The sequence below is a fragment of the Suncus etruscus genome, chromosome 17, assembly GCF_024139225.1.
Source record: "Suncus etruscus isolate mSunEtr1 chromosome 17, mSunEtr1.pri.cur, whole genome shotgun sequence".
In the NCBI taxonomy this organism is placed as follows: domain Eukaryota; kingdom Metazoa; phylum Chordata; class Mammalia; order Eulipotyphla; family Soricidae; genus Suncus; species Suncus etruscus.
In genome coordinates, this window is record NC_064864.1 from 74,908,528 (window position 1) to 74,923,938 (window position 15,411).

The 15,411-nt window shown below is 45.2% G+C and overlaps 1 protein-coding gene across 1 annotated transcript in view; it reads right to left on the reverse strand.

Moving 5' to 3' along the window:
* CSMD1 (CUB and Sushi multiple domains 1) overlaps nucleotides 1–15,411 on the reverse strand; it is a 942,957-nt gene that overhangs the window by 57,527 nt on the left and 870,019 nt on the right. The window contains exons 32-37 of the mRNA XM_049790475.1: nucleotides 13,284–13,397; nucleotides 11,720–11,815; nucleotides 11,245–11,448; nucleotides 10,372–10,496; nucleotides 9,583–9,679; nucleotides 5,624–5,728 (exon numbers count right to left, since the gene is read on the reverse strand). Of these exons, the coding sequence (XP_049646432.1) occupies nucleotides 5,624–5,728; nucleotides 9,583–9,679; nucleotides 10,372–10,496; nucleotides 11,245–11,448; nucleotides 11,720–11,815; nucleotides 13,284–13,397 (741 nt within the window). The remainder of the gene's footprint in view (nucleotides 1–5,623; nucleotides 5,729–9,582; nucleotides 9,680–10,371; nucleotides 10,497–11,244; nucleotides 11,449–11,719; nucleotides 11,816–13,283; nucleotides 13,398–15,411) is intronic.

The window sequence follows — 15,411 nt, forward strand, 5'->3', positions numbered from 1 at the left end:
TTGAAGGGGCATTATGGATAGTCCATAGTAGACCTAGAAATTTAGTATCTTCCAACTGCTGGAGGACAACTCAGTCATAGTTAGCATAGGTAGCATTTAATTGAAAAAAGATTGAATCATGAAAAGTGTTTTGAAAGCACTTCTGTCTGCCAGCACCAACAACTTCTATGTCAGGCCAATTTTAAGTGAGAGTCATTAACAAGGGAAAGAAAAGGCCCATCTGGCTTCTGCTGCTAATGGCTGATTGAAAACGTAAATAGAAATTCAACCTGATTTTACAATCTAGCCTCACACCCGACAGTTGTGAAGAGTCCTATAGCACCCGTTTAAATGGTGTGTGTTGGACAAATACTCTTTTGGTCCCTGTGAGGTTGACAAAGAGGAGACAATGTTCCTCCAGGAGACACAAGAAAGACGCTCTCAGCACAGAAAGCAAGGTGCGAGTATTCTCTACACACAGCCTTTCACATACACACACTCACACAGTCACATACACTTTCACACACACAACTCACAGAGAATCACACACGCACAGACACACACTTGCACACACTCACATGCACATGCTTGCAAACATCCATGCACTCAAGTACTCACACTTTCACACAGTCATGCACTCACACACACCACTTACAGTCACTCACACACTCGAACACTTATGCCCTTACACATACTCATAGGCTCTTAAACTCTTACACACACCTGTACGTACAGTGTCATATACACACATGCACACTCTCTCATAAACTCTGAAACTTTCTTTCACACATGTTAGAACATCTCACACCTATGTAATGACAGGCCAAGCAGAGGCACCTGTATTGCCGCTGGCCAGATGCTCTCCCGCTCTCCTCCCACTGCCAGGAATCCTTCTCAGAACCCAACAGACTCTATCTAACCCTGCTCTGCCTGGCCCTGCCCTGTCTACCCTGTTCTGCCCTGCCCTACACTTGGGTGTTTTCCTTTCCTGGCCAACTTCAGCCTTAGTGCAGCCTTGAGCCTTGAGCCCACAGGCAAGAGACTCCAAGAGGTCTTTACTCTTGTGTTTTAGACATGAGATATCGATAAGAGGACATGGATGAGGCTGCCTGTGCTGCTATAGTAGAAGTAGTCAACTGATCTGGTAACATGTTCAAAGATCTAGGGAAAAGAGAGCATTATTGAGGACATGGAATAATTGAGTGAGTGAGAAACAGTCAAATGAAAATTCCTTAGGGGGAATATGCTATCATCAGAGAGGAAGAAGAGCTCTCAACTGGAAGAACTGATACAGACAGAGAAAGATCTGGAATATTGAAAGAAAGTCAATATCCACAATACAAGCTAGAACACCAAGAGGAAAGACTAAATTACAAACTGAAGACACAGTGACACCGAAACAGCATCAGATGATTTACTAGGAATATAGAATATATTTACTAAGAATATAGAATATAGAACTGATAGAAAAGCAGATTGGGGAGAAAAGAATATTGGGACAAAATGGGCCAGAATTTTTCTCAAATTATCAGATCACAAATAATGGATATATGGATGTCAAAGAAACACATACCTTGGTCAGATGAAGGACAAAATGTGGCAGTAAATAACCCTCATGCATCAAAGCATGAGACATGAATGGTACAGCTGACTTCTCATGAGCTATGACATAAGCTAACAATGGAATGGGATTTCAATCAGCCATCTACACCCAGAGCAGACACCTTTTCACCTTGTAGACTACTGTTATCTCAGTAAGTAAATTTTAAAACTGAAGGGTAAATAATGATTTTTTTCACCCAGGAAACCAATATAGAAGACTTCATTGTACCGGATCTGTTGGACAAGAAATACAGTGAGAGAAAGAGAAGAAAAGTGTTTGTCATGGAGGAGGCAGGAGAGAGAGAATGGGGGAGAACAGGAAGGAATTTGGGATATTGGTGGTGGGAAATGTGCTTTGGTGAAGTGTGTTGGACTTTGTATGATTGAAACTAAACCATGAACAACTTTAAAACTGTGTATCTCATGGCGATTCAATTCAAGAATTTATGTTAAAAAAAGAGTCAGAGAAATTGGTTTTCAAAGCAGAAAAAAAGTGAGATTATTTGGGGGCATACCCAAATAAATGAAGAACCCCAAGGATGTTAAATAAAATAAGGGCAACATACAGTATTACATTTTTTTAAATTGCTGAGACATAAGATAACTGTTGCACCGAGAAGAAAAGGGAAAAGCAAGAGTGCATCTTGTAGGTGGTTCTAATGTACCCTAAGGGGCCCTCAGAAGTTCTAGTTCATGTCAAAGTGAGCTGCACTGTATTAACGAGGCAGATTTTAGATGCTAGTGAGGTCATTACAGTTATATTGCTTCAGCTAATAGTTTGTAGTGGAGATGAACAGAAGCGATAAAAAGATGCAGCAAAACCAAATGTTGGTAAGGAAAGGTGGAAATGGACCGAAGAGAAATGCTCTTGGATCTTATGTCAACACCCATGCATCTGTGACTAATGATGAACAAGTGGCTGTTTTCTTGCCCTTGGCTGTTTCTGGAGGAAGGAATTTGTGCCTCTGCCCCCTCCTGTTAACCTTCCATCAAGTCAGATGATGACAAAAAAGATGAGAGAAACTTGGGTGACATCCCCAGGTGCTGTTGCAATCATGACTAGCAAGAGAGAATCTGAGACCCTAGTGTGCCCCCTGGCACTTCTGTTCTCATGAATTCTTGGCCTTCAGATGAAAGAGGGGATGCTGGTCTGAGATTCCCACTAGGTCTCAGGAGAACCAGGCCCCATGGCGAGTCTCAGGGCTCTGCCTGTGTTTCCTAGGGAGAGAAAGGAAACTTCTCAGAGGAGCTGGTGGGAGGAGTAGGACTCTGCGCTCACTGTCCTCCTCCTCTCAGAGCCAGATGCTCCCTTCTGGGCATCCCGTGTGCCAGGCCCCATGCAGGACTCAATTTAGACACCTGTGGCCTGGTCCAGTCCAAGGCGTCTGCGGGTACAATCCTGAGAGATTGTAGACGAGCTCTACTTGTTTTCTGCTCAAAGACCTGGTGGGCCTCAGGAGGGGTTGTTCTGAGGACAGGCGAGGGAGCACCTGAAACCAATCTAGAGCATATGCTTGCTACTGGCGCATGACTGGTACATGCATATACGCCCCAGCAGAGTCTGGAGTGTAGACTTGCAGTTTGGGGGTGGGTTGAGCCATACTCAGAAGCTCAGCACTTATTCCTGGCTTTGTACTCAGGTATCACTTCTGGTGAGACTTGGGGACCTTATGGGTACCAGGAATAAAAATGGGATCAGATGCGGGCAAGGCAAGAGCCCTTCCTACTATACTCTCACTCTGACTCCTGGAATCATCTCTTAAAACAGATGCAGAAACTATGACTGCAGATGGAATAGCAAACACCCTGCTATAGGCCACGTGCTTTGCCGCTCTGCTGCTGATCTTTTTTGTTGTTGTTTGGCTTTGGGGCCACACCGGAAGCACTCAAGGAGTTTCTCCTGGCTCTGCACTCAGAGATCACTCCTGGCAGGAGTAATGGGATGCCGGGAGTCAAACCTGCGTTGGCCACAAGCAAGACAAACTCCCTTCTTGCCATACTATCACTCCAGCCCCATCTGCTGCTGATCTTAATCTGGTTAATTCTGCAAAAACTCAAACTATCACCCATGTCTGAATCTCTGACATAAAGATGGAGGCAGAGTGATGACACAAGAGGTAAGCAGTGGCGTGAAAGAAATGATCATGTGTAGAAATACAATACACAGGGGCCAGAGCAGTGGCGCAAGCGGCAAGGCATCTCGCCTTGCCCATGCTAGTAGCCTAGGATGAGCCGTGATTCGATTCCCCAGTATCCCATATGGTCCCCCAAGCCAGGAGCAATTTCTGAGTGATTTCTGAGCACATAGCCAGGAGTAACTACTGAGCATCACCGGGTGTGGCCCAAAAAAACAAAAATAACAACAACAACAAAAAAGAAATACAATATACAAAAGCAAATATATTAGATAGTCATTAAGCAAGGCCATAGATCATGAGAAACACGGGAAACTCTTTTTTCAATGCACCACACCACTGGACTAAACAGTATGTAGATAATCAGTTGCAGTTGAAGTCAGCATGAGCACGGGGGTAACCATGTTCTATAATCATGGACTAACTATTTATAAGCACCTCTTCTCGCAAGAAGTGGATGAGAAGACAGAAAGCACAAGGTACAGTGGAAGAGGAGAGATAAGAGCTTTCTTTCCTCCATTCCAACGCTGCTAGAGATATTAGCAAATTTATCATACGATCATAACTAAGCTTTATAGCTTCTTGTCTACAGATGTTCACAAAATGCATCAAAGCAGTTAATTTTTTATTCCCAGACATGGCCCACATTAATAACATCCATGGTCTCATTTTACACTGTCAACTTCAGAAATTCTATTCAAATAAATTGAAATAAACATGCATAAAATGCCTGTAATAAGGGAGGGAAGTTCGCCAGAATGAGAAGCGGCTGTGGGGTTTGTGTACGCTTCCAAGTATTTATCGTCAGCGGGAATTCTGGCCTTTCAAAAACTCCGCATACATTTACATCCAGGCAAACTGTTTATCTCAATTCAAAGGATCTCTTATTAAGGCTTATCTATGTATTTGTTTATCTGCAACTGCTTATTAAAGGAGATGAATATCAACATTTAGCCTTCTCCTTTTTTTTAGTGCTTGAAAACAAGTCCTAAAATAACCCTTGCTCTCATAGAAATTTCTTAGATCATTTTTTAAAAGGTTTACCTGTGTGATCACCTGCCCAAAACTTGCTAGTTGACCTTTGTTCTCCCACTCATCAGACCATTAAACAGCCTCACATCTATTTTTCAAAGGTCAGAGTCTCCTTGGGACACATTCTTCCCATTCAAAGGAGGTGCCAGGCTCTGAGATCTGTATATGCTCACCTGCCTGCTGGGAGCCAAAAACTGGGAGGGCCCTTTGAGGACATTTATCTGATCTGCCAGGTGTTTTCGTCACTGCTGCCTATCCTGCTTAGTCACTGATTCGTCCCAGGCCCACAGTGCTCATGTGTGGGATGTGCACTGCATTCTCTAATTCTCCTCCTCTCCTTCTCTCGACTCTTTCTTTCAGCTTTAGGCAGGGATCTTCAAACTACTGCCTGCCAAAAACAGGCTCTAGTTCCCACTGAAATACTGGTAAGTTTGTTGATTTAATTTTATTCTTGATTTTAAATGTTGTATTTATTCCCCCTTTTTATACTTCAAAATAAGTTGTCAGTGTGCATAGGAATTTGTTCATAGTTTTTGTTTTTTAACTATAGTCTGGCCTTTCAATGGCTTGTAGGCTAGTGAACTGGCCCCTGTTTAAAAAGTTTGAGGACGCCTGGTCTAGCCCATCTTCTGACGAGTCCCATCACCAACAGCTATTTGTTGTGTTTCATTAATACAACCTGCAAAGCTCTCCAACACCATGTCTCCTGTTCTGGATACTGCCTGTTCACTTGTTTCTTATAATTCAGAGTTAATAGTCTGTCTGCCTGGATTCACACAACTTTCAGACACGGTTCTAGAACATGACTTGAGCACATGGGAGGGGGGCCTCTCCTCTTTTACTGGGAAGCCCCCTTGGAAACAGATGCTCCTTACTTTTGTATTCCAGGTGGAAGCCTGCGGCTGCGACACTGATGTCCGACTGGAAGTGCAGGAAGAGCTGGTTGGATGTGCTGTTGAGCAGGGCAGGTACTGTGGTCCCTGTGGGAGAGAGGCAGGATGCTACAGGGGTGCTGGCCTGAGGTCTTAGCCATGCTCCCTGCCTGTTCCCTCATCCCTCTGAGTATTAGCTCCCAATCTTGGTCCTCTAAGTTGCTTTGAAGTAATCCCTGCCCACTGCAAGCAGAGGTAACATCTCTTCATAATACCACACAAGAACAGAGTTGTCTCCCCCCACCCCAGATGTCCTACATGTCCATGATGTTGGACATACTGTTTCCTACAGCAATGCACGCAGCTGTCAATGTACCTAGATGTCAATGCACTCAGCTGCCAATATACCAAGCTTTCAATACATTCAGCTGTCAATGCACCCAGGTGACCCAGGTCAGACCCATTGCTTTCTATCAGCAATGCACTCAAATGGCAATGCACCCAGAAGCCAATGTAGCCAGATGTCCTGAGTGGGACCCACTGCTTCCTGCTAGCAATGCAACCATTGTTATGATCAATATTTTTCTCTTCCTTGACAACAATGAAGACACAGAGCCTAGATGCAGATCCACTGTGCAATAGATCCAACACCATATGGGATGGCTGCTCTGGATGCTGAGATGAACACCTCACACCAAGGGACACACCCTCGAGACAATGTCCACTAAGTGGGATACTGGGCAATAAAGTGTGTGGGCAGGAAGATCCTTCCTTTCCTTGCTGCACCCCAACCTAGAGTGGACCTACACAGGACACACTGAGACCCCGGGCTGTAGGCACTACTGGGCACTGAGGGGAAGATTATTCTCAGAAACCAGGAGTGACATCTATGGGCTTTAAGAAATATTAAGGACATTATTGTAGTAATCCCAGAGACAATAGAGATGAGGGCTGGAAGGACTGGCTCACAATATAAAGTTCACATAGAGTGGTGAGTGCCGTTAGGGAAATAACTACACTAGCAACTATCATGACAATCTTAATGAGTGCGAGAAGTAGAATACCTGTCTTGAGTACAGGTAGGGGTTGGGAAGGAGAGAGGTAAGGCATTGGTGGTGGGAATGTTGCACTAGTGAAGGGGGTGTTCTGTTTATGACTGAAACCCAACTACAATCATGCTTGTAATCATGGTGCTTAAAGATTTTATATATATAAGAAAGAAAGCAAGAATGAATCTCTCTTGGGGGACGTGTCAGGGCAGGGGACAGTGGGACTACATTTATGGGCTTGGTTTTCAGTTCTGTGGGAAGGCAGGAACAAGCCAGGGCACAGCACCAGGGAATTGAGCACTGACAGCAGAGCCATGTGACACAGGAGAGGAAACATGGAGTCCCCTGGACAGATGCAGCAGGACAACTAGGAATTCCCCCTTCTTGTTCCAGTTGTTCTGTACTGGAGTGGCAAGGAAGGATCCATTTCATGGTACCTGAAAAAGTTCGGCAGGGAAGGGCATATCCGTGGTACCCAGCAGTCTCTCTGACACCAAAGTGCCCTCTGGATGCCCACTCAGGCTGTCAGATCTTCCTGGGAGAGGCCCAGCACTACTGACTCTGGCTTATGCTTTCCTCTGGGGGTCCCCAGTGCCACCCGCTGTCACTCTCAGGCCTGCCTACTTGGTTTGACCTGGTCCCATTTCTTTAATCCCACCTCCTTGCTCACCTGTGCCATGCCAGCATGCTGGTATGCACCCTTTCTGGTTCATTTGTTTCTACCTCACCAGCTGCCTGTTCCCAAAGATTTCCTGTATCCTTCACAAACAGAATGAGTCACAAAAATTAACTACATGGCTCTGAAGTGACCAGGCAGGCAGTGGGGCATTCTCCAGAGATATGATTTCATAGCAACAGCTCCTTCTGGGCCATTTTCCACTGTATGGCTTTGAAGTGAATTCAGTGGTGACTTTTCCAATACTCATTAAAGGAACAGCTTTTTTCAAAAAGTAAAAATATTGATTGTTTTAGAGCAGACACAGTTTTATGGCTGCAAATCACTTGCCACTTCTTCCATGGAAATCATTTTCCTTTACAATAGTAAATATTTTCTGAGTCAGTAAGTTGCAAATATCTACTCCATGCACACCATATCTCTCTATGTTATCATTGTACCTCTCACCCTACCTCTAACCCATGTCCTGCTTGTGTGAGTGCATCAATCAGTCTGGATGGACAATTTCTGGCCCATACTAAATCCTGGAGCACACTATTCCCACAAGAACTTTGGATCAACATGTGCTCGAGAAGCCTTGGATCCTTTAAGGGAGAAGAGCAATCCTGACCTTCAGAGACCCAGAGAGGTGCTGCCACGATATCAGAATCCACACCAGAATTGCCTGGTGCCCAAACAGAAGTCAAGGTCTACTCTTTAGTATGAAATATCAAATCCTCAATAAAGAAACGTGGATGGTGGTTTAAAAGGCAGGAAGGAGTCCCAATGGGCAGCAGAAACTGGTGCAGAGGTTATATAAGTGAGCAGCCTGGAGAAGACTGCGTGTCTAGTTCTCTGCACATCCAGCATGTGGAGAGATGGTGCAGGTCATGCAGAGGCCATACAGCCCTGTGGTCAGTGCAGCCCAAGTGTGGTCACTGAGTATTGAAGGACTTCCTCATCCCTCTGCTCTTTTGCCTCAGTGGCCCTCCTCAGTTCTGTGATTGGCATTTGATTGTTTATACCCCACCCCCAAAGCATAGAAAGTCCTTTATAGACTGATGCTTGGGCTACATCTACACCAATGTTAGAGAGATGGTGGGGTGAGGAAAAGCTTGGGCCCCGACAAAGGGGACCCTTCAGCGAAGGTCAATTCTTATTTATGCTTTTTTTGGCCACACCCAGCAGCATTCAGAAATTACTGCTGACGGGCTCAAGGGATCCTATGGAATGCCAAGGACGGAACCTGGGTCAGCTGCATGCAAGGCAAAAGCCCTCCCTGCTGTGCTATTGCTCCAGCACCAGTGAAAGCCACTCTTTCTTTTTGTGACAGTGGGAAAGGTGCCGGGCCTGCCCGGCTCCCTGCTGCCCCGAAAGCCAGTTTTTAAAGCGCCCTTGAGTTGTGGGCATTCCTACAGGCCCCTTGCTAACCTGAACTCTAACAACACAGCCAGTGGGGGAAAAAGTGGGATCAAGGTCTTGCAAAAGGGCTATCAGTAAAGTGGGCAGAGCACAAGAACAGCATATTCCTTGTCGAATGATGGGGCTATAGACGTGTGTGGTCTCTCACAGTCAGTGAGTTGGCTTGTCTTTCCTGCCTCCCCACAACCAGCTGGAAGACCCCGAAGTCATTTGAGAGGCAGAGTTTCCTACTCTGAGCAGAATGGTGTTAGATGGGGGATAGCCTCTCCCCCCACCCCCAGCTCCCTTTTGCTATAGGACAGACCAGTGGCAGACTCAGGCCAGAGGAGAAGGACAGGCAATCTAGCAATGGGCAAGGCTGGGAAAGGATATAGAAATGCTGCCACTTCTCTAAAGAGTCTGGGACCATCTCAAGTGATAACAGAATCACACCACCTTATTCCTGTGTTGATAGCAAAGGTTGAGGTTGGCAGAAATGGATGGAGCTGTTAGTCAAAGTCTTCACTTCCCCAAAGCCAACACCATCCATGTTGCCTGTCACAGACTGTCAGATCATGTCCCTCTCAGTAGCCAGTACTGTCTTTTTTTTTTTTTTTTTTTTTTTTGGTTTTTGGGCCACACCCGACATTGCTCAGGGGTTACTCCTGGTTGTCTGCTCAGAAATAGCTCCTGGCAGGCACGGGGGACCATATGGGACACCGGGATTCGAACCAACCACCTTTGGTCCTGGATCGGCTGCTTGCAAGGCAAACGCCACTGTGCTATATCTCCAGGCCCACCAGTACTGTCTTGACCAGGCACCCGAGCATGGCTTGCAAGGCTGCCAGAACTCTTACCTGAGAAGCTCCCTAGCCGTGGGGCAGTCATGTCGCCACCATCATAGATCTCCAGAGAGTCCCAGTTCTGCTCGGTGGCAAAACTGATCACCTGAATCTAGTGGACAAGAGCAAGAATTACTGTTGTTTGAGGTTTGAAGGATTTGGAGAATCAGGTGGGGTTTCCACAACACCCACTATGGCTCTGTCAGGAGAAGCCAACATCAGAGGAAGACCCTGGAAGATACCCATGATCTGCAAATGCATCCAGTAAGACACTGGTGAATCTTACAGGGAAAATGCATTATCTTTTCCCAAATCATAGACATAATTAGAAGTGCTTTGCAGAGATGTAAGAAAAGACACAGTGGTATGATGTACATTTAAAAATAACCAATGTAAAAATCAAAAATGAAAGAGAAAGAAAATGAAAGAGATAAAATTAGGAAATGAAGGGATGAGGGAGAGAAGGTGGGAAAGGAAGAGGGAAGGATAGAAGGAGAAGAAAGAAGGAAGAAAGGAGGGAGGGGGAGGGAATTTAGGGTAGAGGGGAGGAAGGAAGGAAAAAAGCAAAAATGAAGGATGCAGGGGAGAAAGAAGGTGGGGAGGAAGGAAAAAAGGAAGAAGAGGAGAGAGGGAAGGAAGGAAAGAGGAAGGTAGAGAGGAAGGACAGAAGAAAGGAAGGAGGGGAGCAGAGAGGGAGGGAAAAAGAAAGAAGGAATGAAGAAATGAATGAAGGAAAATGGGGAAAGAAAGAAGGAGAGAAAGGAAGGAAGGAGAAGAAGAAAGGTTTTCCTTAACTGGGCTCACCTGAATTCCAGACCCCTCGGTAACTATGATCTTCCAAGCACAATTTAAGTTGTTCCCATAGGGCTCTGGGTATCCTGGGGATAGGATGGTTCCCCGCCTCTGTGTGAAGTTGCCACTGCAGGGAACTTGGAGGCAAAAACACATCCAGTCACCCTAAATCACCACAACACAGACAACCCTTTTGGTCACATTCTGAGGGATCGATAGAGAATTAAGAAAAACAGAACTCAACTATGTCACCCCTGGTGTCCCCCAGCCAAAGCAAAGCTGAGCTTGTTCTCTTGGAAGTTAGCAACCTGATTCTTGCTTCCAGAGTGAGTCTGAAAGTCCATCTCAGCAGGTGCCCAGAAAATCCCTCCTTGCACAGGCAGGGAATGTCTCCTTGAACAGAGCTGCTGGAATACTCTCTCTACTGAAGTCTAAGAGACTCGCAGAATGCGCTCACCTTATGCAGACATGCATGTAGGGAGCATGTGAAGGGTTTTAGGAAGCAAAGCCAGAAAGGGGAGACTCTTCTAGTGGACAAAGGGAGCTAATCAGAGAAGGGCAAGAGACCCTGACCATTGCTCCAGAACACAGAGCCCCCTTCACTCTCACTGCACCAGCCTGTGTTTGTGTATCATAAAAGGAATTTCCACAGACAACAGAGCAGATATGCAAGCCAATGATGCCCCAGACAGAGCTCAGGGATTACGCCCCCCTACTAAGGCTGACGTTCACTTAACAGATGCTAGTCAGGATGAGGGCTCAAGGACTTCCTGCTGGCTTGATGGGGACAGTGTGGCTCTGTGAGGCTGGAGACAGACTAAGAGGAGACCAGGCCCAGGAAGGTTCTGTCCTCCCCAGCTCTCTGGAGGTTGGACACACACTCACCCACGCAGCTGGGCACCGTGTCGTTCCACTGGGCCAGTGCATTGGGCACTGCCCGGCAGCGGATGGCTGTGGAGCCCTGCAGCAGGTAGCCGGGGTTGCACTCAAAGCGGACGATGGAGCCTGCCGAGAACTCGGAGCCGATTCTCCGGCCATACCTGGGCTCGGGGACTGAACTGCATTGCGTGTCACTGGTGCGTGGCACAGCTGTGGGCAGGACACAGGGCAGGGGACATGAAGGTTTGAGTATAGACAGGATAAGGGACAGGGACATGGGATACGGGGCAGAGGACATGGAGTCCGATCGTGGACAGGACACAGGACAGACCCAGGCAGGATACGGGACCTCCATGTGAACAGGCTGCCCGGATGGGAGCCGGACTGTGAGCCCAGAAACATGAGGGTGAGGGCTGTGGCCATTTGGGCTGTGGTCTCAGAAGGCCTGTGTGTGGGCGTCTCAGAGAAGCAGGGGCTCTACCTTGATAGACAAAGTGGAAGCCTCGGGCAGATGCTCCACTCTTTGCGCTGAACCGGAGGAGGATTTGATTTGAAGTTGCCAAAGGTAACGTCTCACCTGGAAAAGGCCCCAGAGACAGCACTGGAAGATAGGCTTGGTATGACACACTGGGCTACACTGACACATGGGAAGGCCAACAGGACCAACTTAGGATTCTATACTTAACTTCTGAATGTTTAAATATCTGTGCCCTGGGATTTGGGATCCCAACCTGTTTTTTTTTTTTTTTTTTTCTACAAATATTCTAAGATACTGTCCTTGCCTGCAGAGTCACTCTATTGGAATCATGGCCACTGGTTGGTATTTTCTCTTTAAAAGCACCAGAGTGGCTGGCCTGTTGGCTGCTGAGGTGGAAAATGGAGCTATTCGGCAAAACATAGACTCAGAGTCTCCTCTACGTGATCATTATTTTCACATAGGACTGAGAAAAGGTCTCTAAATCCAAAGTTATTATTATTTTTTAAATCAAATTATTCAGAAAAAAGCACTGGGCGTATCTCCCTGGTATAAAGCCTGTCTGTGACAGATAGGCCTCAGGATCAAGAGCAAGAAGGTAGACAAATGTTGTCCATGGGAACCGCGGCCATGCACAGGTGTTCTGAATGCATCTTCTGGTGCATTTCCACACAATATCACATCTGACTTCTAGTTGATAGTGGGAAAACACTGGGAATAAACATTTCTGGATGTTTGCACAAGCCAGTCCCACTCAACCATGAAGATGCAGAGCTAGGAAAGTGAATGTTTGCATCAAGTAAATGGACACTGCCCATCAGTCCAGAGACCCTCAGCACATACAGGCACAGTTCTGGCAAAGGTGGCTCTAAAGGGGGAGCTTGTGATGAAAATGTGTGGGCTACATCCCCGGTGTGGGCTTGTGTCCATGCCTGCAAACATGCCCCGCCCACAGGCAGGGATGAACATCCCTACATGCACCCCTAAAGGGCAATAGAGGAATGGTAGTGAGTTCACTTCCTGGAAGGCATGCTCAGGGAAAACAAAACAAAAAAAAAGGTCATGACCCCTTCTTTCCTTATTGTTTTTGCTCTTGCTAAAGTGGATGTTAAGTTTTCTACAACCTTGGTAAAATGACAATGGGAGGTGTCTTCTCTTTTTACAATTTTACAAAAAAATAAGATTTTAGAATATAGGTAATCACCTTAGGTGCCCATCCTGCTTTCATCTTCTCTCACATCTTACCTCCCCTAATATAAATATCTATTTCCCACCTACAATAAACTTTCTCGTGAGTGCTCTACTCATCCAAGATCCGACCTCACCAGAGACTCTGACCTCACCAGTGACTTCTACATCTCGGGATCTGACTTCACCAGCATCATTTACCTTAGAGGATGGAGATTTTGCCCCAAAACAAACCACAACCATCACAACAATAACAACTGTTTTATCAGAAAGCAGATTCAAAGATGGTCAAATTTCTACTTCATGCACAAGTACACAAATAATAAAAGTTTAATGTGAGTCACCCTGGTAGTCCATGAGATGTGATTCTTTGCAACTTTACCTGAATGAGAACCAGAGAGGGAGCTGAGCAGTCTGGCCTGAGGATTTGTTCCATCAAATAGTTCTACCAAATCATTCAGTGTTGTTTGGAAATAGGCAAACTGCCCAAATACCACTGCAAAATAAGAGGGTAGGCATTATGGAATTTTAAATAAGACCTGGTTGGACATAGTTTTTGGTATAATTAAAAATTTGTGATTTGACAAATCCTGTAAAGCCAATCATTTACTTCCTAAATAATCTGATGTTGAGAGTAGCTTAAATAATTTTTGTTTTGCTTCTAATTTAATAGAAAATAATGCAATTATCATATACCATATAGCTTGAAAACTAAATAAATATTGTATTTCTGTTCATAAATATTGTACTAGTTAGTGGTATGTAACCATAAATAGGCCTGTATATCTGTCATTAATATTTTCTTCAATGAACTAAGAGGTTTAGGATGGCAATGCCTGTTGACTTTGAAAGCATGCTATCTGGAAAGAATAAAAGATTCTTTCTCATGATTCCTTTAATGTCAAATTCACATGAACCTGCTTCAATCTGCACACATCAGCAGCACACTGCGAGGATTGTTTATTGTCCTTCCTCTGTGATTCCTGACAAAAGCTGTGGCCAGGCTGCCCCCAAGGAAAGCCCAGGGATACACTTTTTTTTTGTAATCAAGGTGTTTAAATAAAATATTATTTAAAAAATCTGTTTTAATTGTAGCAATTCTCACTGCAAACTTGAATAACTGAAAATTAAAAAATTAACAATGCTTTGCTTTTAAAGTGGACTTTACACTTTAAAACACAATTTTAGGTAGATACATTTACAAATGTTCATAATAAAGGTGTTTCAGGCATGAAATAATCTGGCACCAATCCTGACACCAGTGTTCCCCTTTCTCCACCAAGGTCCTTGGGTTCCCCCCACCGCCAGCCTAAACCCTTTGGTAAGCATATAAAAATGCATTTCACATTACTTGCTCTAACAATAAAGGAATGGAAAATAGATTTATTGGAAAATAAATCAATAAAAGTCAGTTTGTGCTATTGGTTGCTAAGGAATTTGAACCAATAAGACATTCATTCATTCATTGAAAAATGTCTAAAATCTCTGAGCATGCTAGGAGTAAATATACCTTTCTTCATCAGGTACAGGACAACCATATGCATCAGAAGTGAGTGTCATGATCAATGCCACATGCTCTTAGGTTTGTCCGGTCCTTTAGAGAAGATTTTCTAATGCTTCTGCAAACCAGTTTCAAGACTTAGGGTTCCCCAAGCTGTTGCCTGTCTATGAAGCTCTGTCTTGGTGGTTTTTTTTTCTTTTCTTTTCTTTTTAGTTTTTGGGTCCCACCCGGCAGCACTCAGGGGTTCCTCCTGGCTCTACGCTCAGAAATCGCTCCTGGCAGGCTCACGGGACCATGTGGGATGCTGGGATTTGAACCACCGTCCTTCTGTTTGCAAGGCAAACGCCCTACCTCCATGCTATCTCTTCGTCCCCTCTGTCTTGTTTCTTTAGATCTAAATGAGAGTCAAACTGGAGAGAGTGTCTTGGTGAGGTACTTTTGAGCTCTCATTCTCTCCAGTCTCATCTGGCTTACATGCAAAGCTTCTTCATCATCCAGGAAACTGGGATTTTTCTCCATTCACAAACAATGGGTCACAATGGTTGTTTAGGGGTGAGGCCAGACCAAAAATCCCTCTTATCAGGGGTCTTCAAACTATGGCCTTCAGGCCACATATTGTATTTGTTCCCATTTTGTTTCTTCACTTCAAAATAAGATATATGCAGTGTGCATTGGAATTTGTTCATAGTTTTTATTTTCACTATAGTCCGGTCCTTCAACGATCTGAGGGACAGTGAACTAGCCCCCTGTTTAAAAAGTTTGAGGACCACTGCAATTATCTTAAAGCAGAAACAGAGTGGTGAGAGTCTGTGTGTCCAGGAGGACCCCCAGTGAGAGTGAGCAGCATCGTGCTGGGCAGAGCCACATGGTGTTTGCAGAGCCTGGTGCAACCTGCACATTCAGGGGCTCATTTTCTCACAATGGTGCCACACACTGTGGTCACACTGCAGACTCTCCACATGGATACACACATACATACATGCATATGTATGCTCTCACACACACAACA